This window comes from Seriola lalandi, unplaced genomic scaffold, assembly GCF_002814215.2.
Source record: "Seriola lalandi dorsalis isolate HSWRI2012SDOR001 ecotype SW California unplaced genomic scaffold, Sedor1 jcf7180002054544, whole genome shotgun sequence".
NCBI classification, from domain to species: domain Eukaryota; kingdom Metazoa; phylum Chordata; class Actinopteri; order Carangiformes; family Carangidae; genus Seriola; species Seriola lalandi.
In genome coordinates this window covers 4,130,915-4,156,260 of record NW_019525097.1, presented here as the reverse complement: position 1 = coordinate 4,156,260, position 25,346 = coordinate 4,130,915, and the positions used below count along the sequence as shown (strand labels likewise).

The window sequence follows — 25,346 nt, the reverse complement described above, 5'->3', positions numbered from 1 at the left end:
TCAGTGGCTTAGCACAAAAATCTGCGCTCCGTACAGGTGCAGCATCCATGGCCCCACATTCACTTCTAATACATCCATAGTCACACCTGTACAACCAATTCAATCAATGTGCATCTGTAGTGTTTATTAGGGTAATAAGTATTAAAGCATTTATAACACATTTAAGAAAGTCTGTGCAATCTGAAATTTCATCATATTTTTATTTTTTTTTATTTCACCTCTGTTTTTCTAAACATACTTTTAGTGCGTGAAGTTTTCACTGTGAGTTTGTACAGTGTTTTACAACATTATTTCCATCACAGTTTTCAGGTCTTTATTTTACACTCTGCTTACTATACACTGAGAAAGAATTGCTATGTTATTGTATTTGATAATACAAGAAAAAAAACTTCACTTATATCACGTTTATTTGCAGAATTAAGTTCTGTTGCAACATAGAAGTAGCATAATACAACTTTAGAAACCTAAAGGCACAAAGCATATGTATAGCAGCAGTAGGCACAAAAAAGGAGTGTTGCCTCACCCATATAATGTATATAAAAAGGTCCCACCCTTTCTGTCATCTGAAATATTGTGTTTTCTGAAATATTGTTGTGTATTGTGAAATGCTGTTGCGTTTTGATCCCGAGGGCCACCACACATCTGGCACGAAACCTGCTATTTAATCACAGGTAAAAATACTATTTTTAAATTTTCCCCCAAAGCTTTTGACAGGAACTCTATTTGACCGAATCACTTAGCTCAAATGGGGCAATGATTTCTTCAGCTTGTCAGAGTGGCTGTGATCAGAAACAAATATCTTGAAGCTATGATGAAATCCATAGGAACAGTCTTATAATAAGTACTGTGTCTTATAATAAGTAAAAGTGTCCTTGTTAAAAAGTTCATTTGTAACCTTTGAAATGATAAGTTTAATAAAAAATCTTTACTCAAGGTACTTACTAGTTTTTTGGGGGATGAGGGGCTTTCAACCATGTTTTTTTTTGTTGTTAGATTATTCTGTTTGTCACAGAGGTATTGATTACAACTAATCAATAATTCTAAGGCTAAATTTTATTTAAGTAAAATCATTTATAAATGTATCACATCACATTGCCATCACTAAAAAATACGGCAATAAATTAATAAAAATAGTTGATAAAAATAATGTTTTGTGAGTGTTCAAAGATACAATATGAAAATCTAAATACGGACAGTCATATGACAAAACACTGATTCACTAAATTGATATTGTTTGAGTTTGTTTATTTTTGACAAAAAACCAATAAACAGGTTCTCCAAGTGTCCATTCTTTTATTCTGGTACAGCTGATGTTAAAATAAAGTAACTCAATACAGATTTGAAATAAAACATTTCCGGCATATTACACTGAACACTTGCCAGAAAAGGAATGTATTCCAGCATACTGCTTAGTGACTAACTCTTTGACCAAACAGATCTCATTTCATTAAATCACACCCAACAATCTTCTCTTCGGCGTCAGCATTCATCAATGCTGTCATTGGCTATTCAAACCGTGCATATTAATCTATCTGTCTGAGCTTCTTGTAGGGCCACAGGAGCGAATCCTCTCCCTCTGACAGCGGCCAAAATTCCACCCCACCAACACATTTTACGAACATCACAGCCTATTGGGCAGATATGGAAAATGCAGGTGGTTTTAAATGGGTAGAGAAGCGATGATATTTCCCTTCCTAGGATAAAATGTGTCACTTCTTGTTTAAACTTCCCACAAACAGCCAGCCTGTGATATTATTTTGGTGTAACTCTATTCACAAATGGCACACTGTCTATGCATGTCCATGCACTGCTGCTGGAGGAAAAGCTGTAGTATGCATGGGATGAGCATCGCAACTGCAACAGAAGTGAACTCAGGAGTTCTCAGAGGGAACATGCTCAAAGCCCTCACTCTCCCTCACCAGCGCCCTCTCCAGGATGACACGGCCCTCCTTGTAGCGCTGGCTTTCCTCGGTGGCGAACTCATACATCCAGCCCAGCTTGCTGTTGCAGTTCTTGCAGCTGACATCCCGCACCATGTGTCTTCCTGTCAGCATGACTCTGTCTTGGACCTCACTGTGTTGCAGATTCACAACCTGGAGAGCAGCAATCGAACAACTGTCACTTTAACATTTCAATCTTTCTATGTGGAAGTTTTATGTTTTTCAAACAAATAAAGTCAAAATATGAAAAACATTTCACAGTCTGATATGTGGTCCAGATGTAGTTGCAAAGTTAATGAATTTAAGTGACGTTTAGGGCTGCAACTAACAATTACTTTTCAAAATTAATTGAAAAATAGTTCAGAAATTACAATATAATTGTGAAACATTTTTTTGTCTCATAATCCAAAGATAATATAATAATATAAAACAGAAAAAAAAAATTTAAAATTTAAAACCACATCACTATTAAAAGTTTGTTGCATTGTTTTATAAAATTGGGATTGGTTTATATTTCTTGTATTAGTTCAACATTTTTTTGACAATTGTAATGATAAAATCAATCGTTAATAAGGAGTATTTTGTACTTGTGTTTGCATTACTCCTGGAAATTAGCTGTCTATTAAATATCTGACGGTATAGAACATCAAATTAAAAATGTCTTATAATCTGATAATGAGGAATTGATCATTATGTAGAATAACCTCCTTCGTTATATTATATAGGAGACATAGGTAGACGAGGAGGAGCACAGTGTGTGTGGGTGTGTGTGTGTGAGGCAGAGGGAGTGGTTCAGGTGGGAATAGGTGTGTGTATAAAGGTGTGCACTTACCAGGTGATCAGATGAATGAGAGAGTCAGGGTTGGGTAGTAGCCATAATTTTTGTTGACCGCAAACGCTAAACTTTACCCATTTATCCATTAATCTCACTTTTGTATCTGTTTAATCTGTTATTATCATTTTTTTTCATACATCCATCCTCGCTACGCTGTGATAGCTCTGTACTCCTTTTACGCAATAAATGCAACAAAAGTATTTTGGATCTCAGCGTATCTTGCTTCATACCCTCCTGGCGCGTCACAGAACTATGAACCTGAGGACCCAACCTCATACTCTCAGCGGCTCATAGAATTATAGCCGCTACATATTAGATGAGCTAAATTTCTATATGTCACAGTTTCAATACAACAAGGACTATAATGTAAATAACTCCCTGATTCTGGGTGATTGGTTATTGGTCCATGTGTTCATTGTGATATGCTTAAGTGTTTTAATTATGGTCCAATCAATAAAACTAACAAGTGCAACACAGCTGTTATCCATGACGACAAGTTTCCATCATGTGAAAGAAGTGATGTTTAGTAACCTTGTTGAATAGGAAAGCTCGGCCGGTGGCTCCAGTGAAGCGCGTGGAGATGAGCTCAGCTCGGTTGGTCAGGATGGTGTCACAGTTGGCGCAGGAGAAGAGGCGAGTCCCACCAATGTGATCCAAGAAGATGCGCCCCATTTCGCTGCCCAGCAGGTAAGAACAACCTACAGTGAAGGAAGCAGCCCTGTTAGATGATGCAACTTACACATACAATTCAAGACCCAACCAAGTAAAGGCAACAAGGAAAATAAAAGTGAATGAAATTAAAGAGTTTTCTATTACTGATGTGCCCATATACTATATGCTTTATACTATAAGATTTTGCTGTCCTGTTTATAATGTTGCAGAAATCACTTTAATATCTCTGGTTGTATTTGACCATTCTGGGTAATGTTGCAAATCTATAAGCAGGTCTGATTTATGGCAGTATTGAATAAAATAAAATCATGTTTATAATGTGTCTTGTAAGTTGTTCAATTCGCTGGATTTGCCAAAGACATAGCAGGCTGGTCATTTTATCCACTAACAAAATCTCAAATCAGTTTCCCATAAGGTTTACGGTATCACATTGGACATCATGATATAAAACTGTATTCCATGATAGAGGATGTTATTCAGGTTTGACATTTTAGGGTTGAGTCATGATGGAAAAAATGGGAGAGACAATGTCTGTCTGTGATGTACTGTCTTTTGTGTTTTGGCACACTATTAACACCTAACTAAGGCTAGGTGTTATGTTGGGTGACTCTGCATTATTCGTGAGACTGCATCAGGATTTAACATTAGGGTTGAATCAATCAGGCTAGTCAATTAATAGATCATACAGTCAACAGAAAATGAATCATCAGCTCTATTGATAAGTGATTAAATGTTTGTTATTTATCAAAAATAATATTTCCTGGCTCTAGCTTCTCTAATGTCAGGATTTGCTGCTTTTCTTCTGTTTTATATGAGTGTAAATTGAGTATCTTGTGTTTTGGACTGTCACCAGATTAATCGATAGTGAAATAATCGTTAGTTGCAGTCCTAATAACCACAATTACAGTTTGATTTACAAACTGAAAGGTTCGTTTTATACTTACTCGCTGCAAATGAAATATTTACGACTGCCACACTCTGATTTTGGAATCTGTAGGATTCACCTGAAGGCATCATTAGGCCTGGTATGTAAACAACGTTAGAAAAATACACGACAAAATCACTGTGCTTTAGCTTCCTGTTATAAACGAGCACAACTGTAGGTTTTTTATAAAAACATAAAATCAAAATAATGCCTCAAATCTGACTCGACCGCTTGTCAGAAACACTGAGCGGATAAGAGCTAACGTTCATGGGCCAAATAACGGTTAAACCGAGTATATTTTTCTTACTTACCGTTGGCTGAAGTTGAAGGGCTTTAAAAGAAACGCAGATATTTCCCGCCGGCGTGTCTTTATTCGCCGTTTTTTCTTTATTATCGTTTAATAAAACAAAGTCGCCTTTCCTCTGTTATTGTTGTTGTCAAACTCAGGGCAGAGCAGTTGATGCAGTACGAAGAGATGAGAACGACGTCTTCCGCTCAGGACTTTCAAAATAAATTCCCACAGAACAAAAAAATTAAAAAAGGAGACAATTTGGCAGTTTCCCCAGATTTCTATGATAGTAGAAAAGTTAATATGTTGGTTTTCACTACTTTCTGATATGTTACAATCAATCAATCAATTAATAAAGAAAATAATAGTAATAAATTAAAGTAATACTTGGTTGCAGCCTTACAGTACTCCCATGATGGTGTAATAATCTCCCCCAAGTTTTCTGTGTGTTAATTGCTTGACACATAGAAAAATCAATTTGATCAGATACAATGCGCCTTTACAAGACCAATGTCACAACTGATGCTGTGCACTACTTTAGACAACTTCTGACAAATTTGTGATTTATCAAATTAAGTAGACTTTTCCTTACTGTAACAATGCTCTGAGTGTCATGTTAAATTCTGCCAGTATTGATACTGTGCTTTGGTAATGTATATGAATATTGTCTGGCCAATAAAGCTCTTTGGTGGAATATCCAGCCCTACAAAGTCTATGCTTTTATTTTGAATGCTAAGTCTTCCCAGTGTTGCCCATATAGCTCTGGCAGCTTGATGCAGCTCTGAGTAATGACCACAGGGGGGCAGCAGATCATACTAGAAGTGGACCCATGAAGTATGATACACATATAGTGGACTCAGATAACCCAGATAGTCCTTTGTGCTGCTTAAAAAAAAATAAAAAAAATAGTGAAAACCAATGATGTGCAAATGGTGGGCTAGAGACAAGACATCCTGTGATAGAGAGTTAGCTAGGAGCCTTCCTACAGACGAGAGAGAGTTTAGGATGTTGACATTTTTGGGAAGATTATTCAAATACTTTACTTATGTAAAAGTACCAATGCCACAGTGTAAAAGGCATTCTAAAGTATGTAAAAGTACCAGTATACTTTTAATACTTACTTACTACTAGTTTCCAATATTTCCCTGCCAAATACAGTGGAGTAGAAGTATAAAATGGTACAAAAATGAAATGAAAATGTACCTTGTTACATTCATGCACTAAATCTTGAGGATTTTTTTTAAATATAAAAATACACACATACATTAAGATCAGTCCCTGCTGCTGTAGTTTTCATTTGTGTTTAGTTCAGGTACAGAAAGGTGAATATGTTTGAGCCATTTCTCCAACCTGTTGGGAGGAACAGAAAGAAAACAGGAGAGAGTAGTTAGTTACACGTAGTTATCAATTATAACAGACCAATTTGGAATCGATCAAGGCCACCGCTGGCCTAACTTCCCGGTGTGTCCTCAATATTACAGTTAAGTCGTGCTTAGCTGCTTATCATCATGTATTATAAAAATTCTGCAATCAAGTAACAGATTAAACTGAAGCTACAATCAGCAAAATCAAGATAATGGGATTTACCTGAAAATATACAGATAACATCCAAAATAAAAAGACAGACAGGTATAACAGTAAAGTCATTGGGCCCTTATCAATACAACTTCATACACTCCTCACCACTTAAACCAGTTCAGTAAGATTCTTTCTTTCATATGCGTCATGTACCTAACCCTCCCATGACATTTGATACGTCTTCAAAGGATTTTTCAAAAACCCCAAAGCTTCCCATCTTAAGTTATGTGACAGTGGGCCAAATGCATTAGCAGATTCCCAAAATACCACACAGAGATCTGCCTACCCCCCGGGTGACTGACTGCATCTGGTGCCAAATCATGTTTGTGTGCTCTGAGGAGCCAGAAAAGCAGCGATCAGTGACATCCATCTGGTGTTCTGTCGCTCCAGTTGGTGGGATATGTGGAGGCACTTTTTCTTGTTATCTCCTCCAGCCCATCCTTTGTTTCTTCACTAAATTAAATAGGGACTTTTCTTGGCTTTTTGTAGAAACTTCTCCAACTCCTTGAATTCTTGTTTTCTTCAGAGTTCCTGCTATTCTCAAAGCTGCCAATTCATTCTTCACATTTCAATACATGTTCTACCTTCTTTCCTGCAGTTTCTGAGTAATATTTATGTCTAAAGCATCTCACTCACTCCTCTCTGTAGCCATTTTACTCCAAGGCCCAGAGTTACTAAACCTCTAAGCATTTTACTTCAGAAAAGTTGAAAGTGCCAAGAGACAAAAAGTTTTCACTGAGTCTGAAATCAGATTTATCAAGTGACTTAACTCTAAGTGAAGTGTAATATTAAGCTTGATCGTATGATTGATAACATGTTTGTTGATAACCAATCAGACACCCTCATCTGGCATATTTGTCACTGTAATATATTATATTATATATATATATATATATATATATATATATGTTCTAATATATCCAAAATATAAGAAAAAAGGGTTGAAGTAAAAATGAACCTCACTGAAATTTAAACAAGAACTAAACTAAACTGTGTTTAGTACCACATTCACAAGTGCAGATAAAAGAAATAAAATAAAAATGATGTAGCATCAAATCAAATGCAAACAGTGAGCAGAACATATAACTAGTAACCTATTATACATTATAATCAATGATCATTTGTACAAAACATGTTTCAGAAGCTGTATACTCACCTCTGTCTGCTCTTAACAAACCTGAGAGACCTCTCAGCTCTCCAGACCATTTTAAATTTTGACTCTTCAGTTTGGGAGAAGGAATAAAAGAGGAGGGATTTTTACTTTTATGTTGGAAGATGTTAATGAAAATCGGTTAATGAAATCCTGTCTGTTGCATTTTTTTTTTGTGACAAAGGAGGAAGATGGTGCTTTAATCCCAGGTCAAACTAGGTCAGTCAATTTTTAATTGTACGGATCATGAGAATGAATGTCCTGCTGCCGTTGTTACACATCCAGAAGTGTAACTGCAGAACAAACTGTTCAGCCCATCTAAGCCTGTTCAAAGATTAGTATAGATCAGGGAGATAAAAGCCATGCTTCAGCAGGGGGTACGTGCAGGGTTAATGTCCTTGAGGGAAGATAAAAGACTATAAAGACAGCTCGACCTCATATCAGGGTTACAGTAATCTCGATTGGAGTTGACTCTGTGGTTAGAGAGAGTGTTCATAGTTCCGCAGCATTCAGGAGAGATCATGACTTTATATTTGTCTCAGTGCCGACTGAATCCCAGCTGAGTGGATCCTTTAAATGTTTTAATTCTTCAGTTTGTGCGTCTTTGGGTCCAAGTGTTAGAACACAGCAGTGCCGACATGATGAGAACGAGTATTAATGTCGTCCATGAGAATAAGGACAGTATTAAACATCTGGTTAGTTGTTTTCTTAACTTCTCTGTTAAGAAAGACCCTCACCTCTCTTATCAGCGGAGAGATAAGTGATAAGGTTTATAACACTGAAGCATCTCATTTCTTCAGCTGTGTCGTAGTGATGACATAATATGGATTTTTAATACTTCTTCATGAGCAGCAAGATTTAAAAGACAAAAAAGTATATACAAGTTTCCATCTTTTTTCCAAATATCAAATGGACATTAATACACATATATGCACACTGTTCTCAACATTACATTACACCCTAAAACTTTTTAATCTTGCCACTGCTCTTGTTAAGACAACAAGTCAAATGTCAGTTAACAAAATTCAGTCAATTTATTCCACATTTATGCAACACAGACTGATCATAGAAAGAATGGGAAGCTAACCAGGAGCATGGTTTGAGGGAAAACTGATATTTTTCTTTGCCTTACCCATAAAATGTAAAGATAAAGATAGTGTTAACTTATTGTGCTAATAACCAAGATAATCTTTTCTCCCTTGCACCTGCCGTGCTTCGCCCTGTCACACAGATAACCATGCATTCAGTTGACAAAGTGGCGTGATTCCTGGCTTTATATTGTGAGAGGTCAACTCAACATGTCAAGGACTCATGTATAAGGTAGTAAAGGAATAGTTTGACAAATTTGAGTAATGCAGGAAACAGGGGAAACATATTCTGGTTCTGTCCAAAGGCAACAAAATCAACCTACGAGACAGCAGCAGCTCTAAAGAGACTTCCTGGAGCCTTCTCGTCACCGTGAGCTTGACAGGCGACCAGCAGAAAATTTTAGAAGTTGTGTTTTTAGACTTTAGTTATATATTACACTGTAGGTATAATGTGTTACAATGAGCATTAGCGGTTCTGCTTCCCTCTGTTTCCAGTATTTGTGCTAAACTAAACTAATCATCTTACTCTCGCCCTACACTGAGTAAAGATTACTGCATTTCATAATACAGTATACTGAATAAGACATCACTGGAATCGAAGAATTAAGGTGAATTACAAGTTTATATAGTGTTACCCCAGTCTGTTGCATAATATAACTATAAACTTTGAGGCACAATCCAAACATATAAGAAAGGATTAGAACCTGCTGTCACTCTCCAACTGAGTAACTGATACAGGGAGAAATTGTCAGAAAAGAGAATCAAAACATAAGAAGCTTTAATATTGTTTTAGAAATCGTCTGTCAAACTATTTATTCAGCCAACAGTGATAGTTTACTCGATTAATTAATGCTGCTAACATTTCAAAGTTACAGATGAAAGCAACTGAAACTTGTAATTGCTGCCTTTTTGTTTGTTAATGAATTTTTTCTGAATATTAAAAATATGAAACTTACAATCTTCACTCACTTTCAATCTGCATTTGATTCGTCCTACTTCAGAATGGCTCTGAGATAATGAGTCTCAAGTTTTTATGCATCCATGGAGCTAAAACAGAAGCAGCCTCTTATTTCAAAATGTGAATATAAAAAAGAGAAGGAACAGTTTATGATATTTATAGTTGTTCAAAATCATTTTAACCAAATTAACTGTAAGCGAAAATTTTTTGACAAAAACCTTCTGACAGTCTATAAACAGAAGCACAGAAATGCCTGGAGTTCACTCTCACTTATTATTAGAGGTACCTTTCATTATTATCTTATCATAACGTTTATTATAAAACCTTGCTGCTGTGTCCTTTGGACAAATAGACCAGTCCCTCCCCTCTGTGCATATTTATGATGTGTATAGTTTACTGGCCAGGTATAACTAATAATGACGAGGAAAGACGGTTGACTGTCGAACAGAGAGGGCAGAGAGGAAGGAAGAACGGCTGCAGAAACGAACCTTGACGACAAAATCGGACAAAATCAGACAAAATCAGAGAAAAGATGCTTCCACAGCTGGTTCTCGTCACACTGCTGGGGCTCACATGGACAACAGGTCTCTTTAATTTAATGCTCGTTTTTCAGTGCTGCAGTTTTTTTTATTTTAAATTTGACTGTCACCTCTGTGAACTGTTCAAAGGGTCAAAAATTGTGCTGTGAACTTGTAACTAACGGTGGTTTTTGAGGATGAAGAAGCACAATATGCTAAAACACACAAAGAAAAATATGTTTTGAGATACCATTAGTTTGTCTACATTGAGCTAAACATGCGATCCACTTACTGTTTGTGTCTCCTCATGGTCTCAGTAACTGGACTGCCCTGCACTGAGATGTTTCCTTCTCAGCCACCTCCTTCAACTGGTGAGTCAGACAGAGACCCGATTTACGTTAATGGCTACGAGCTCACAGTAAAGAAAACACGACTATGGATAAAAATGACTACATTTTTGACAAAAGCCTTTTTTTCCCTCTCTCTCTCCAGTTCACAGTGTGAGGCCCTCAGATGTGGCTGTGCTATCCTCTATTGGACTTCACATGCACAGGTAAGCACATCATCACCAGTCAGCTTCAACCATGCTGCTTCACAGTGCAGAAACACAATCACACTGTGTGTTTTTTTTTTTATCTTTTCCTGCAGCACTGAGCTGTCCAAAGTGGTATCAAGACTCAGAGGTAAAATTTCAAACTTTTATTTCGTTCTTTGTAGGGTTCACAAGGCTTTAAGACAAATGTTTCTTTATTCACTTACTTAACTTCTTTCTAAAAGTTCATTACTGCACTCTTGGGATGTCCACACACTCCTCGCGTTTCCTCTTATTTTTTTCCTGCTGGAAAAACTCCAGTGTCTTCGTTGGTATAAAAAGTTAACTTTGACTAGAATTGGCCTAGAGTCTCAATAAACAAAGTAATTCATCTAAAGAGGTTGATATGAGCTTCTATTACACTACTGTGCGCTATCTTTACTACACTGATATCTCAGCTGACAGTGATAATATGAAACAATGAACCCCAATACACTTTCCTCACACACCAGGCCTGTGCTGTCTTTTCAAAGGAATTCATGAAATATAAAGTACTGTATGTACTTCATACAGACTGAAAAAAAAGCGGGAAGGTCAGGGTTGTTCATCAAGGTGTGCTTTACCTTGTAATTAAATGTTAATCCAGAGTCTTGTTGAAACACCCAGCAAAGTTTTTCCTATTGCGCTTCATTTAAATCTAGATATTTACTGGATTTCATTGTCAAATCGTGGTTTCGTTTATCGACCAACGATGTGGTGGCTTATATTGAATTATTATATATCTAATGGTGTTGAAAAGCGTCTGGATTTGGCTATTATTTGCAAGCTTTGATGACCGGCATATTGTTATGAAGCTCACAAAGACACTATTTTCATGGTCTAATCCAACTTGTTAGGGCTGCAACTAACAGTTATTACCATTGTTGATTAATCTGCTGCTTATTTTATGGATTATTTAATTAATTCTTAGGTCTATAAAATGTAATGAAATAGTGAAAAATATCTGTCACATTTCCTGTAGCCCAAGTTCTAACTGTCTTATCGAACCAACAGTACAAAGGCAAAGATGATTACACCAACAACCACGTGGGAAAATAAGGTCTGAGTTTAACTTGTCTTTTACTCCGTCTGTCAGAGCTGATGACCCTGTTCAACCCTGCACTCGTCAGTCCTCAGTCAGATGAATCAAACTTGTACGCCCCTCACTTTGTTCAACAAAGGTACAGACAGAACTTTCTGACATGAACACACTCTGCTGCCAATAGACTCTGACTGCTTCCATTGATTTTATTTTTTTCCCCTCAATGTTGCTCTCTATTCTTAGCACACTGGTGGAGCAGGCAAAGGAAGTCTCCCACTATCTTCAGAACAATCAGGTAGGCGCGTTAGTGTCCCATCTTAAGGGATATTTATAATTTTAGGGCTGCCTCTTTCGTTTCATCTGACACTTTTATATATACCTCTGTGTTTGAACTTATCTCAAATGGCTTGTTAATTGCAAAAATAAATAACATATGCAGTATTATGTTTGAACAGAAAATAAATCAGAGATTACAGACCTGGAAAATAAACAGCTCTGAAGTGGTTGATGTTATTTTTCCTCCTCCAGGTCACTGGTGTGGAAAGAGACTGGAAACTGGTGCTTCTCTTTGTTCAGGTGGATCGGCTCTGTGGATGCAAGGAGCAGCAGGTAAAATAAATATTATTATGATGCTACAAAGTTAATCAATAGATACAGATATTACATAGTACAAAAGATGCACAAAATCCTTAGTCTCAAAGCCAAGAGCCAAAATCACTTGTGTTTCTGTTTCTTTAAACTCTGAAGTTACAGAGCACAAGTTTTTTTTAGTGTCTGCCTGTGGAGACATTTAGTTATTTGTGCCAGCAGTGAGAAAAACAAGCGTGTCCTGAAACACTGCTGTTTGAGAGGTTAACAAAAAGGTTATTTCAGCCTCAGTCCTACGTGTTTGTGTGCAGGTTCATTCTGTTATCCAGGCAGTGGTTGAAGAGGTGGATGATGCTCTGCAGTTGCTGCACTCTCAGGTATATTTCACATTATACACAGTATTTTCAGTCTTTCACTGTCACTGTTTTTGCAGTATACTGACGCATTTTACATGTTTGTTTCACATCTCTGTGCTTCAGCTAAAGCGGGCCATTGTCAGTGTTGCATTGTGGGACGGAGAGCACGATGCTTTCCAGCACAAGTAAGTTCATATTTCAAAATAATTGCTGTTTTATACAAACACTTCCGAGGCAAACTGGTCCAGCTACTGTAATTTGTCCTTTGACAGTGAATAATAAGAGAAAAGGGAGATTAAACTCAAAATAAGATTTGAAATGTCATTTCACAGCCTCATCACATGTAAAACATCTGTTTGGATTTAGTTGTCTAAAAGTAGCATAACATCTGACTAAAATGAGATCTATCTAATATAATGTATCAATGTAGATTATTAACTTTTACACATAAACATATGCAAATGTGACACTTATATATATTATTATATTTCCATATCAACAGACACAACAACTCATCATGATTCTGTCCAAGAGCAACACTTTTTTTTTTCTGTTATCTTTAGTTTTGATTTGCACATTCTTATGTTTATTCCATCTTTTATGGGAGATAATGTTACACTTAACAAATGACATTTTACCAGAGATTTGACGTGCATTATGAGGCCGCAGCTGTAGTGTTCTGTTGTTGACCTCTTTCACATTACTCGTCATTCAAATCTCACTGTAAAGTAAAGATAGCAAATCTGTTTTTCCTGACAGGACGTGCCCATGCATGGAAACAAACAGGGACGGAGAAGTCAGACTTCTGAGGGCCACGCTGACTCAGTCTCTGCAGGTTTGTCCATTATCCATCCTCAAATACATGTACAGTATGTAGTTGGGTACATTCAGCCCTTTGATTACTTTAGCTGCTGTGAACTTTATGACCAGTGGTGGTGGAGTACAAACTAGTCTATCCCTGACCTCTTTTCTTCTCAAACTCCTTTTCACTGACCAGGAGTCCTTGGATGAGCTCATGGTAAAGAAACACTGGTACGGTGACAGGGACGACTTCACTGTCACTCTGCAGGACGAACCTTTCATCACAGACCTGTCATCTGTTGCTGTGAGTTACATTCAGCTGATACTATCACTTCACCCTCAGTCTTTCCTTCCTCTCATCTGCACCATTTTGCATCCCTAAGTCCTCAGTGGTACTGAAGCAAGGAGCGATCTGGGTCATTTTTTGCAGTGGACTCAGAAGTCAGTGATTTTCCATCAATGCTATGGTGGAAACTTATGTAAAATAAACATTGCCACATTGTAAATGTGAATATGCCTGAGTCAAGGTTTTGAAGGTCCTGGGTAGATGGTTTGTTTCTGTAATACCCTTGGCTCCTGATCTATGTGCATTAAAGGAGAGATCACCATGGTGAGCATGAAGACAGCTTCCAGAATATTTTTTTCATAGCACGAGTTGTCATGGTGATCCGGTCCCAATTATGTTTCCTACAAAACATACTTGCTGTTTGCAGCTTAGCTATATAGAAACGTAACTTGAAGGAGAAAGGGTTGCATAGTAGGAAAAGATTCTACTGTGAACCAGCATGAACAAGACCTGAAAATGAAGCAGCTTATCATTTAAACCAGAGCCTTTCCTCCTGTTACACGTCAAAATGTCTTCTGTGAAAAAGGACAACAGGAAAGCTAAAGGTCCATTTTTAAAAGACTGGGTAAACTAGAACAAACAGCACTTTGGGGTCATGCACAGTAAATTCAAAGGCTGGAAGATGTGGGACCTTTATCAGATTTACACAGAAAGAACCTCCTGTGAGCAGAAAACAGATTCCTGGTTCTCTCACTGCAGGAACTGAAGATGTTCTTTTTTTGTATACAGCACAATGTTGTTAATGTTTTCCTTCTTAACAGAGTGGGAAGCCTCTCTCCGAGTCAGAAGCCACGCAGCAAACTGATGAACTAACAGTGCAGATGTGGAAAAACCTGGTGAGGCCCAAAGCAATCTCCTTCTCTCTCTGTAATACGGACATATTGTATATACAGACACGCACATACATGAGTCATTGTTCTCTCTGTGACAATGAGTTTTTCTGTCTTTCAGCTGCAGCCCACAGTTGGCAAAGATAACACAGAGGACAATGGAAAGATCATTGCATTGCCATGTCCAACGGAGGTGAGAAACTGTGCTAACCCCCCCCCCAACATACACACACACACACACACACACATGCAGATAAGTCAGCTTGTCAGTGTGCGTGTATTAAACATACTAGGTGAAAAATAACACCACTTCCTCTTTCTCCTCCCTCTCTCCCCGTTTATCTGTGTCCCTCCCCAAGGGCCGACCCTTCTTGAGGACAGAGGGAAACTCGCCATCATATCACCACAGCGATGTTTCTCCTCTCCTTCACCCAGTGAGTATTGTCTGGTGTCGAGCCAAATGGAGGCTGTGGCAGCTTTGTTTGCCTCCTGTTTAGTCCTGACTGTGGATGTGCTCTGTGTGTCCGCTCAGTTCACAGGAACAGAGATGCCCTGTGAGGACTTCAGCCCCTCAGACTCCGTACCCACCTCAGGTAAGGTGGTTTACACTAATTTACCAGGCATTTATCAGGCTCTATAGTTTCACAGGCTTTATGTTACAACACCAGCATGTTGAATTTCCTTCAAATATCAGTATACAAGACACATTATCACACATGAGCACATGAAAATACAAAACTAAGGTCTCCCATCATCAATTGATTTGATACTGTACCAAATCCAATTCATAATCAATGACACTTTATAATGGTTTTCCTTTAATTTTGTCACCCGTCTTTACATTTATCTCCTTAATGTTCGGTATTGATCTGCCCAATCTCCTGTGCCTACCTCTGTTTAAAAGTTACATTAACAGTCACATTTTATGATAAAAGACACTACTTTACTAAAGTATTTCTATACGTCTAAATATATCATTATAGGCAATTTACATGTAACCTAAGTGTAATATTGTTGTATAGTTAGTCTGACTGTGATGTATTGTCTAACAAATTAAGTCTGGAGCTGATATTATTATTATTATTATTATTATTATTATCATTATTATTATTATTATTATTATTATTATTATTATTATTATTATCATTATTATTATTATTATTACTATCTGAGATGTCCTTTTTATTTTCCCAGTCCATGAACTCAGACCTGGAGATATCAAAGTCGTGGCTGCTGTGGGAGACTCTCTAACAGTGAGTCACTTTCTTTTTTTTTTTTTTTTAGATGAATAGATATCAAGAATTAAATCAAGGTTAGAACACGCCATATAATCTAAAATGAGTAAATTGAAGTGGATAATGTTGGATACATTTATTCAACTATTCATCTATTAAACCAGAACTTTATTTGATTGACTGGCAAGAATAACGAGTGCATTAATCAATAACAAAAATTGCCAGCATTAATTGTAAAACTTGAGACTTTGCCTCTGCTGTGAACAGTCCAAAGATCTAAAGACCTCAGTGGACAATTAGACAATGAGCAATGACATTCATATTTTTAATATTTATAAATAGTCTGATACTGCTAGGGCACTGTATCATCATGTTACTACAACACTGTCCTTTTCTATCTGTCAGGCAGGGAACGGTATTGCATCCAGCCAAAACAACATCCTGGACGTCCTGCGTCAGTACAGAGGTTTATCCTGGAGGTGAGTTCAATACAACACAACCATCACAAAACACTGCTGAATACTGCTGATATTGAACCTCTTGCAGTGTTGGTATTAATGTGGCACTACAGCCATCAAACTTCATTAGAAAGTAATTTAAACATGTTATTTTCCCCAGTATTGGTGGAGATGAAAACCTCACCACTGTCACCACTCTGCCCAGTGAGTCTCATTCATCATAACTTACTGTATATAATCAAATTAAAACAGCTAGTTAGAGTCTGTTTTTGTTGCTGTGAGTTAAATGTTGACAATTGAACACAAAACACTTCATTATCATCATTATCTAACTGTACCTGTTTTTGTTTTAACAGACATCTTGAAGCATTTTAATCACAACCTGACGGGCTACTCTGTTGGTACGGGCAAACAACACACTCCTGAGGCTTTCCTCAACCAGGCTGTAGCGGGAGCCAAAAGCAAGTGAGTTTCAGTAGCTTCTTTCTACTTTTTAACCACTAAATTCCTGCTTCAAGTTGTAAGAGTTAAGCAAATTTTTGATTTTTTGATTTTTAAAAGGAATAGAAAACTAAATAAATACATACCTAAATATATTAGTATATATATATATCTGAAAGGGACGGTAGATTCTTAAAATAAATGTGCTTTTAATTGCCTGAGTAAAATCTCTGCCATTTCATTATGTTTCATTTTGTCTGTGTTTTAGGGACTTACCATCACAGGTGCGAGCCCTGGTGGAAAGGATGAAGAGCGACTCTGTAAGTTTATAGACGTTTATGTTTTACTTATTTTTTAAATCACCAACTCCACTATAAAATCCTTTTGTACTTGCATATGTTACATCTGATTTTGACAGTGAAAATGGCCTTACAATTCCTGCTTCTTCAAAATTTTAAGAAATCTAAAAGACACTATACATATATATATATATATACATATACTATATGTCTAAAATCTGCCTTGTAAAATAACTAAACACTTCTCACACTCCCTGACATTTGTCTTTCTTGTCCAGAGAGTCAATTTTGAATCAGACTGGAAGGTGATCACTTTTTTCATCGGAGGGAATGACATCTGTGACCACTGCTACAACTCTGTGAGTAGCCTATACTAATACTGAGTAATAAATCACACGTTATTTTTTAGAGTATTCAGAAACACTTGAAAGAAAACACAACATGAAAACATTTCATTTTCGTTACAGCTCTTCTATTCTGTAGAGAATTATATTCGTAATGTTCGTGAAAGCCTGGATTATCTACACAAAGAGGTAAAATAAATGACACAGACTTCATGCTGTGGACACACTGCTACATCAGATATATGTTGGTCTGGTTGATTATTTGTAAGCATTAACTGAGCTTGTCCCTGTCAGGTGCCTCGAGCTCTGGTAAACTTAATAGAGCCTCTCCATATTACTCCCCTGAGACAAATGCACATAGACGCTTCTTTGAAATGCCCAACCTGGCTGGTGAAGTGAGTATCACTTTTCTCTCTGGGCCATTGAATCCAGCTAATGTGCTCCCGTCATAACTCCTAGTTACCCCAGTTATCATCTGATAAATAATCATAAACAGTGATTTAATACCACGTTATCTCTCCGTTTTTAGTATTCTGTGTCCTTGCGTTATCTTGCCAAAGGCCAACTCTAAAGCTCTTCAAATGGTGGAGGACATCAACAGAGGTTATCAGGTAGGACAGACAGAGGAAACTGTGCTGTGATTGGTAAGGTAACAGTCCAGTTCACCATCAGGCACTGACACTTTCTCTTTCCTCCCTTTAAGCGTTTACTGCATGAGCTTGTGGAGTCAGGCCAGTATGACACTCGCTCAGACTTCACCGTGGTCATACAGCCTTTCTTCAGAGAAGTCGTTGTCCCCACACTGCCGGTCAGTAACAGTGAGAACTCTACACAGTCTTTTACTTGTGCACTACACTGGCTCTATGGCAACCTGTGCCATCAGCCACCTTATCCCATAACCGGAGGATTATCACCAGAATCATCACAGGGTACAGCATGTGCGCATACAGCACGTAAAACTATTTTAGGCATTTAATAGTTTTCAGAATTTAAATTCACTGAATTAACAGCACAAAAATATTTAGTGTTGCGTCAATGCGTCTTAAATCAATGAGGATACATTGTGCCTATTGTTCTAGCAATTCTTAAATAGTGCTAGAAAATTTAGGCACTGTCAAGACCAACAGCAAATACAGGAAGTGATGTGGCAGCAGTGCTTCTAGACTTTGGAGTTAAACTAACCAGAAACCGGCTGTACAACTTAATATTTAGACATGAAAGGGGTTTTGATCTGAACTGAACTGTCCACAAGAAAGCAAATAAGCATTTATCCCATCATGTTGACTTATTCATTTAACACGTGATATTTGAAATGCTGAGTTCTGACTTTTTATTGCAAGAGATATATTTTACTGTTCTGACTGATAAGAAATAGTTACCATAGTCCTCAAGGTTGATATATTTATTTTACCTGTTCCACAGGACGGCCGCCCTGATCGCTCCTTCTTCAGTGCTGACTGCTTCCATCTCAGCCAGAAGGCCCAGACGCTGATGGCTCGCTCCCTCTGGAACAACATGGTGAGCATCTGACAGCATGAAAAAAAGTCCACAAGATTAAAATAAAGAGTAAAATACAGAACAGCTAGATAAGTAGTAAATTGACACTAGGATGTTGTGTTAGAATCACATTAGCTTCAGACAGCTAGTATAATGGCTTGCTTGGTTAGCAGTAAACTGAGCACAGGAAAACTAAATTAACTTAGTCAAAGATCTGACAAAATGGCCAATGTGACAATTACAGTTCAATTGCTGAATTATACTCAGCTGGCCTCTGACTCGTGTTTTCCCAGCTGGAACCTCTGGGCAAGAAGACGTCCCAACAGAATTTTACTGCAGACATTGACCTGAAATGTCCTACCAAGGTAACTATATGGTTATCACTGCTATGAATATTGAATGTGGTTTTAAATGGTATAATGTCTCTTAGTTTCCCTAATGCTGTGACTTTGAAGAAACAAAATACCGTCAATGGACTGTTTTTACTTGAATTTACATCATCTTTCTATATTTTGAAGCTGCATAGTTGCTGACTGCTGTGATATAATGGAGGTTCTTCTCTTTTTCCACAGACTTCGCCATATATTCGCACCTATAACAACAGCAACTACAAATATACTGATCCCTCCCCAGCACCTGGACCTATTACAGTAAGCATCTAATGTCTATCTGAGCAGCTGGGAAGTGAGCTAGTAAAAATAAATGTATAATGTATAACAACGAGAGGAAGAATTAAAATAGAATATTGTGGATTGCCACTTTAGTTAATCTATTCATCCATTTTCTATCACATGGCTAAAACATACACCAGACAAGCATCACTGTTTCATTGTCACTGTTTTTGTCAAACTGATAGAAATAAGCCCAAAACAAATTTTTCAATCCAACTTATATTTTAAGAAACTTTGCAATATTGATTCATTTATTCATTGCCAATTTCTATCTTCATTTCCCTTTTCTCCAGAACTGGGGAAGTGACTTCTCCTGTGTGGACCTTGTTCCATCTGACACTGTGCCAATGTCAGGTGAGACGACAGTCATCATTTCATTATCAGCAGACAGTCGATATGAGATGAGATTTGATATCCTCTTTTATCTAAAGACAACAAGCTGAAAAACACAAGTGAAGACACTGTGGCATACAACAATGCACACCACCAGTGACACTGTGAAAAGGGCTGAAATGAAGTGCACCATTTTTCACCTGCATTGTCTCAATTTCCTACAAACAAAAACGTATGCCATCAAGACGATTTAAGAGATGCTGTAATCGCACACAAATTGCTTTCAGCTCTTTCCACCCCAAATACTAAGAAAATGAGCTGGTTAAGTGTTAAATAGTACATAGTGCGGGGATGATGTTGGTGGTTTGTCCGAATGTCAATGAGTTGAATCTCTTTTATCTGTAGTTCACAAGCTGAGACCAGCAGACATCATGGTTGTGGCAGCACTGGGAGACTCTTCAACGGTAAGGATCACACTAGAAATCACACAACTTTAAATGAGTAAATAAACAAATGCTCTATATTCACAATACATGCTTGACAGGTAATCATTATGTATTTTCATTTAAACCCAACTGTGAACCTGTTGATATCGGTTATTTGATGTCATTGAACTATGAACTCTCATATCAGTTTGTTATCAGCCAGATAGGTCACACCAGAGATGGTCACCTCTTTTATGTTCTGCTGTTTGGTCTTTGATGTACGAATTATCTTCGTCTGTGTCTCACTGTCTGCACTAAGTATTTTTCTGTGTCTTCATACTGCACTGTGGCTTGTTCACTCTCTGCTTACAGGCAGGAACTGGCGCCAAAGCAAAGAATGTGTTTGACCTCAATAAAGAATATAAAGGAGTGTCGTGGAGGTAAAACACGCCTGTACAGTGAATAAAGGTTACATTAACTGTTGAATTTTACAAACCACACCAATGTTTGCTGGGGTTTTCTTGCAGCATCGGAGGGGATAAGACTCTTGACACTGTCACAACACTTCCAAGTGAGTTTCTGCTGCTTGTTTGCCAAAAAGTAATCTGTCTGACACATAATATCTGACAGAAATAACAATTTCTCCAAACTAGTGCTGGGAATGCGCATCTGTAGTTTGCAGAAGAGCATTCATTTTAGTATGCAGGAAATCTGTGAGGTATATTAAACCTGAAAATGTTTTTTCTAAACATTTGGTCTCATGCAAGAACCATTCATAAGAACAGAATCATCCTGAAGTGATTTAACAATAATTGTCGCAGTCACCACTATTCTTATAATTCCTCATATAATTCACAAGTGTCCAGACCTGTCGTATGTCGTATGTGTAATTTACAGATAGTCTGCCTCTCTCCATATGGGTTTATGGCTTAAAATGAACCATCAGCAATGCATTTTGCATTTTGCAAATGATCAGGTAATGAAAACAGTTAAGAAAGTAGTTAAGAGGGGTTTGATGACTTGGAACATGTATGAGCAGGAGTTTAAGATAAGAATATGAAACTGTTATTATATAAGGCCCAGCGCCTGTTTCTTAGACATCTGACATTCATATTTGGGAGCTACTAGAGCCACAGGCTTCCACTTGGTAGTCATTGGATCAGATGAAGCCTAGAGTGGCAAAACCTGCAGTGCAATCTTTCTAAGTTGGCTCTTTCTCCTTTCTATCTCCTCAGACATCTTGAAGAAGTTCAACCCCTCTCTAAAGGGCTTCTCTAAAGGTCAGGGGTCAAGATATAAGGGCTTCAACATGGCTGCACCTGGAGCTAAGACCTCGTGAGTGCACATTTCTTTTAGTTCCTCCACCTGAGTAAAACTTTTGAACCTCCTGTTGTTATTTCTCTAACACCTCCTGCTTGGATTTGTTCTGCTACAGAGAGATCCCAGGACAAGTGCAAGCTCTCATCAAGGCCATGAGAGAAAATAAGGTGAGACTCCATGTGATTTATGTAATTCCCTCCATGTCTGACTCAATTAGCATTTCTATCTTAATGCTGATGTTCTGTATAAATGTTACACAGGGGGTGAATTTTGAAAAGGACTGGAAACTCGTGACAATATTTGTAGGGGGAAATGATCTTTGCCATTATTGCATAGACCAAGTAAGTGCTCCTTAAAATTCATGAACTGTTCACAAATACATACATTTCTTTATGTGATGGAACTGCAATAAAAAGCATGCCATACATATCTCTGCAGAATAATCTGTCACCCAAGAATTACAGTCACAATCTTATGCTCAGCTTGGACATGCTTTACAAAGAGGTGAGCTATATTTTAATAAATATTAAAAATTAATCTAATCTAATCCAATCTGTTTTTGTGAAGAGATGTGGATCATGTTCCTCGTCTTTTATCTCTTTGTATCTCTAGGTACCGAGGCTGTTGGTCAATGTTGTGGAGATCATGCAGATCTACCCATTGAAAACAGTTAAGAAGAACACACTGGGCTGTACTCTACTGCAGAGGTTTGTTTAGTATTAATCTATAGTTTTTCTGTTCCGTTATTTTATTACGTCATGTACAATAGCAGTATATACAAAGTCTGCATGTTCCTCATGATCGTGATCATCATTGGTGACATGTCGCTACATTTCCTTAGTTATAGTTATAATGTGTTTAAATGATTTTAAAGGGATCTTGAAGGAAGAGAGGGGACTTTTGCACTGCATTAATTTTCACTAAATTTTACCTGGATTAATAGAGAGATGCTATAATCACGGGAAAAATAGGTTGGTAAAGTGATAAAATATAAATAAAATTTTATAGATTTGATGTTTGTAGTTTGATGTTTTTATACTTAAAACACTATATCGTAGCCTTAATTTTTTCATTCCCAACTTACAAAACTTTATAAGAAGCTTCAGTCGTCGATGGGACAGATAATCATCTCTGGCAAAGCAGTACTCTTTACTTCCTCACTACTGTTCTCATCTTTAAGGGGAATTAATGGGAATCTGTTTTTTGCAGGACCAGCTGCCCCTGTGTGATCAACCCATCTGAAAACTCCCCAGAACTTGAAGAAATAAAACGGATCAATCTCGAGTACCAGGTAAAAGCTTTTCTAAATATCCAAATTTTAAAGATGGGGCTCTTTTTGTCATTCCTCTCATTTCTTCATTCTTCTATTTTTTCTTAGGCTGAGCTCCAGCATCTTATTTCTGGAGATCGTTATGATGGAAAAGGAGATTTTGCTGTTGTCCTTCAACCATTTCTACACAATTCCTTTATCCCTCATATTGGAGTAAGTTATAGACACAAATGTATCAAAACAAGCATCCACATAGAAATAATGAAAGGTAACCAAGCTGAAAATCTGATCTTTTCAACAGAAGGGGGAGGCTGACCCGAGTTTCTTCTCTCTCGACTGTCTCCACATCAGTGAGCGATCACACGCTGAGATGGCCATTGCCCTCTGGAATAACATGGTGAGCAATAGTCAATAGTGGACCAAACTGAAGCAGAGTGACCAGTGTTTTTGGTTTTACAGAATTTCTCTGTCTGTCTAAACAGTTGGAGCCTGTAGGCAAGAAACAGGCCTACAACAACTTCACATATGATCGCTCCAAGATTCACTGTCCCTCTGAGGTATGTGTGGAGATTTCTGTAGTCAGGAGTGAAACTCCACTGCTCACAACTTCTCACAACTAGTATTACTCAACTAGACCTATTCATTGGTTGTTCAATGTTGTATTTTAAAAATAGATTTGTCTTACTTTTAATGGAGACCCAATGTGCTGAATTCAATTAATAAATTAAATGAATAATTTGAAATAAACTATTATTATGAAAGAGGCAAGATGATATAACATTTAATAAATCCCTGCTTGATTTAAAAAATTTTATTGGTTATATATTTTGTATATTGTTATCCATGATTATTTATTTCATAATATTTATTTAATATTGAACACCTTGGGCCTACATATTATTTGACTCATCATTTATATTCTTTCATATGTTTTTTAAAGTTAAACATTTTTCAAATTTCTAACTATTTTATCTTTCCCGTAGGCCACTCCCTTCATCTTCACTAAGATAAACAGCCTCCCAACTCCACCAGGAACCATCACCACCACCACCACCACCACCACAAGCTCCAGTCCTACAACAACCATCCCTGTGCCCAAGTGTCCCTCCTCCATACCTGTATGGGCACCAGTGGTTGTGGGAATTGTCGGTTTACTGGCTGGCATTACTGTCGCCTGGCTAATTTTCTCCTGCAGTAAATGTTGGAAAAAAGGTGGAGAAGAAACAGAGAGAGGAGAAAATATGAGGGGAACTAATTTTTAATGCAGTTATTCTTATTGTCAACAGTATGTTTAAGCCTTAAAGCTGCATCTGGCAATTTTTGAACACTAGAGGGCAGAAAGCCCTACAGAAGTAACACCCAGCAGAAACAGCAACATTGATAGGCCATTAGGGTCTTCCTTTTCTTGCCACCTGTTGATGCAAGTCCAGTATTCAGTTGCACTGTAGCCATGGTTTGGTCCACCAGTTCTTGACAAAAGTAAGTGGGTCTGTTTGTTTTGCCAGATGTTCGACTTTCTTCACCAGCTGCTTGTTTACTGTCTGTTGTTTCAAGCTAGACAAGCAGTGAACAGTCAGCTTGTCTGTGTGGCTGGAGCAGCTGTTCACAATTTTATTTGAACTCAGCAATAAATTATCCAGGTCAAGGACCAATAAAGCAGAACAATAAAACTGTAGAGCTGCAGACTGGGATGTAGATTCTTGGTTGGACTGGCAGTACAAGTAACCTTTTCGCACAACAGGTACTCAAATAATTAAATGCTAGTTTGAAAAATATTACTAAATGGTACTTTTTTGTACTGCACGGAAATTGTGAAATATTCCATGTGTAATTGGTTGACCTCTGTGAATCCAAAAATGTTGTACATTTCTCTTTAGTCATTGTTATTTATTGATAAAATAAAATTGCTACAATATTCAAGTCATAGTTTCATAGTCATTGATGTACTTTTGAAACAATAGTGTATCCGTTGAATGAAAGGGGAGTCCTGCTCTATCTCTCGTCTGATAAGCTCCCATCTACATAAACTGTACAGTATCTATGCAACCTTTTCTTTTTCCTCTCTTTTCTTTTGCTGTGGTGGTGGCAATGTTGGTTGGTCTACTATTCTGGTTCAGACTAAAATATCTCAACAGGTGTTGGATTGATTGCCTTTAAAATTGATACACTGACTTGATCCCCTCATATATCATTTAGTGGCACCAGCTGGTCAAAGTCTTCACTTATCAAGTGAAATATCTCAACATCTACTTGATCGATTGGACAAAAAAGTTGTACAGACATTAAGAGTTTCCATATAATATATCTTAAGGATTTTGGTGATTCCCTGACTTTTCCAACAGCGCCATAAAGAGGTTGACATTTGTGGTTTTAAACTTAATCTCTCAACAACTATTGGATGGACTGCCATGAAACTCAAAATCAAAAGAGCAAAAGTTGAACTAACTAGCTTACAATATACAGTGGTAACCCAATTTACAACGAAAAGAAGCATATCATAAACTAACTACATTAGTTTCTTGGGTTACAATTAGTGTTAAATAAAAGCCCCATTCAAACAGTACCC

At 37.4% G+C, this 25,346-nt stretch overlaps 2 protein-coding genes across 2 annotated transcripts; one reads left to right on the top strand and one right to left on the bottom strand.

Annotated features, from left to right (window-relative positions):
* Positions 1-1,273: 1,273 nt before the first annotated feature.
* Positions 1,274-5,034, bottom strand: LOC111661337 (protein yippee-like 5). Its single transcript, XM_023414854.2, has 3 exons — positions 4,684-5,034; positions 3,307-3,473; positions 1,274-2,093 (listed from the first exon to the last, which is right to left on the bottom strand). The coding sequence occupies exons 2-3, from the start codon at positions 3,445-3,447 to the stop codon at positions 1,872-1,874; spliced, it is 363 nt and encodes a 120-aa protein (XP_023270622.1). The 5' UTR covers positions 3,448-3,473; positions 4,684-5,034; the 3' UTR covers positions 1,274-1,871.
* Positions 5,035-9,862: 4,828 nt separating this feature from the next.
* LOC111661530 (phospholipase B1, membrane-associated-like) lies at positions 9,863-24,700 on the top strand. Its single transcript, XM_023415140.2, has 42 exons — positions 9,863-10,019; positions 10,271-10,324; positions 10,446-10,506; positions 10,602-10,636; positions 11,621-11,705; positions 11,810-11,861; positions 12,095-12,175; positions 12,466-12,531; positions 12,634-12,695; positions 13,270-13,345; positions 13,508-13,615; positions 14,419-14,493; positions 14,609-14,680; positions 14,847-14,921; positions 15,020-15,080; positions 15,682-15,740; positions 16,128-16,201; positions 16,341-16,384; positions 16,537-16,645; positions 16,890-16,941; positions 17,199-17,279; positions 17,388-17,453; positions 17,559-17,659; positions 17,794-17,875; positions 17,968-18,072; positions 18,687-18,782; positions 19,055-19,126; positions 19,334-19,411; positions 19,726-19,786; positions 20,171-20,229; positions 20,563-20,630; positions 20,718-20,761; positions 21,426-21,525; positions 21,626-21,677; positions 21,771-21,851; positions 21,949-22,014; positions 22,123-22,217; positions 22,720-22,801; positions 22,889-22,993; positions 23,082-23,177; positions 23,263-23,337; positions 23,764-24,700. The coding sequence occupies exons 1-42, from the start codon at positions 9,968-9,970 to the stop codon at positions 24,040-24,042; spliced, it is 3,297 nt and encodes a 1,098-aa protein (XP_023270908.1). The 5' UTR covers positions 9,863-9,967; the 3' UTR covers positions 24,043-24,700.
* The last annotated feature ends 646 nt before the right edge of the window (positions 24,701-25,346 follow it).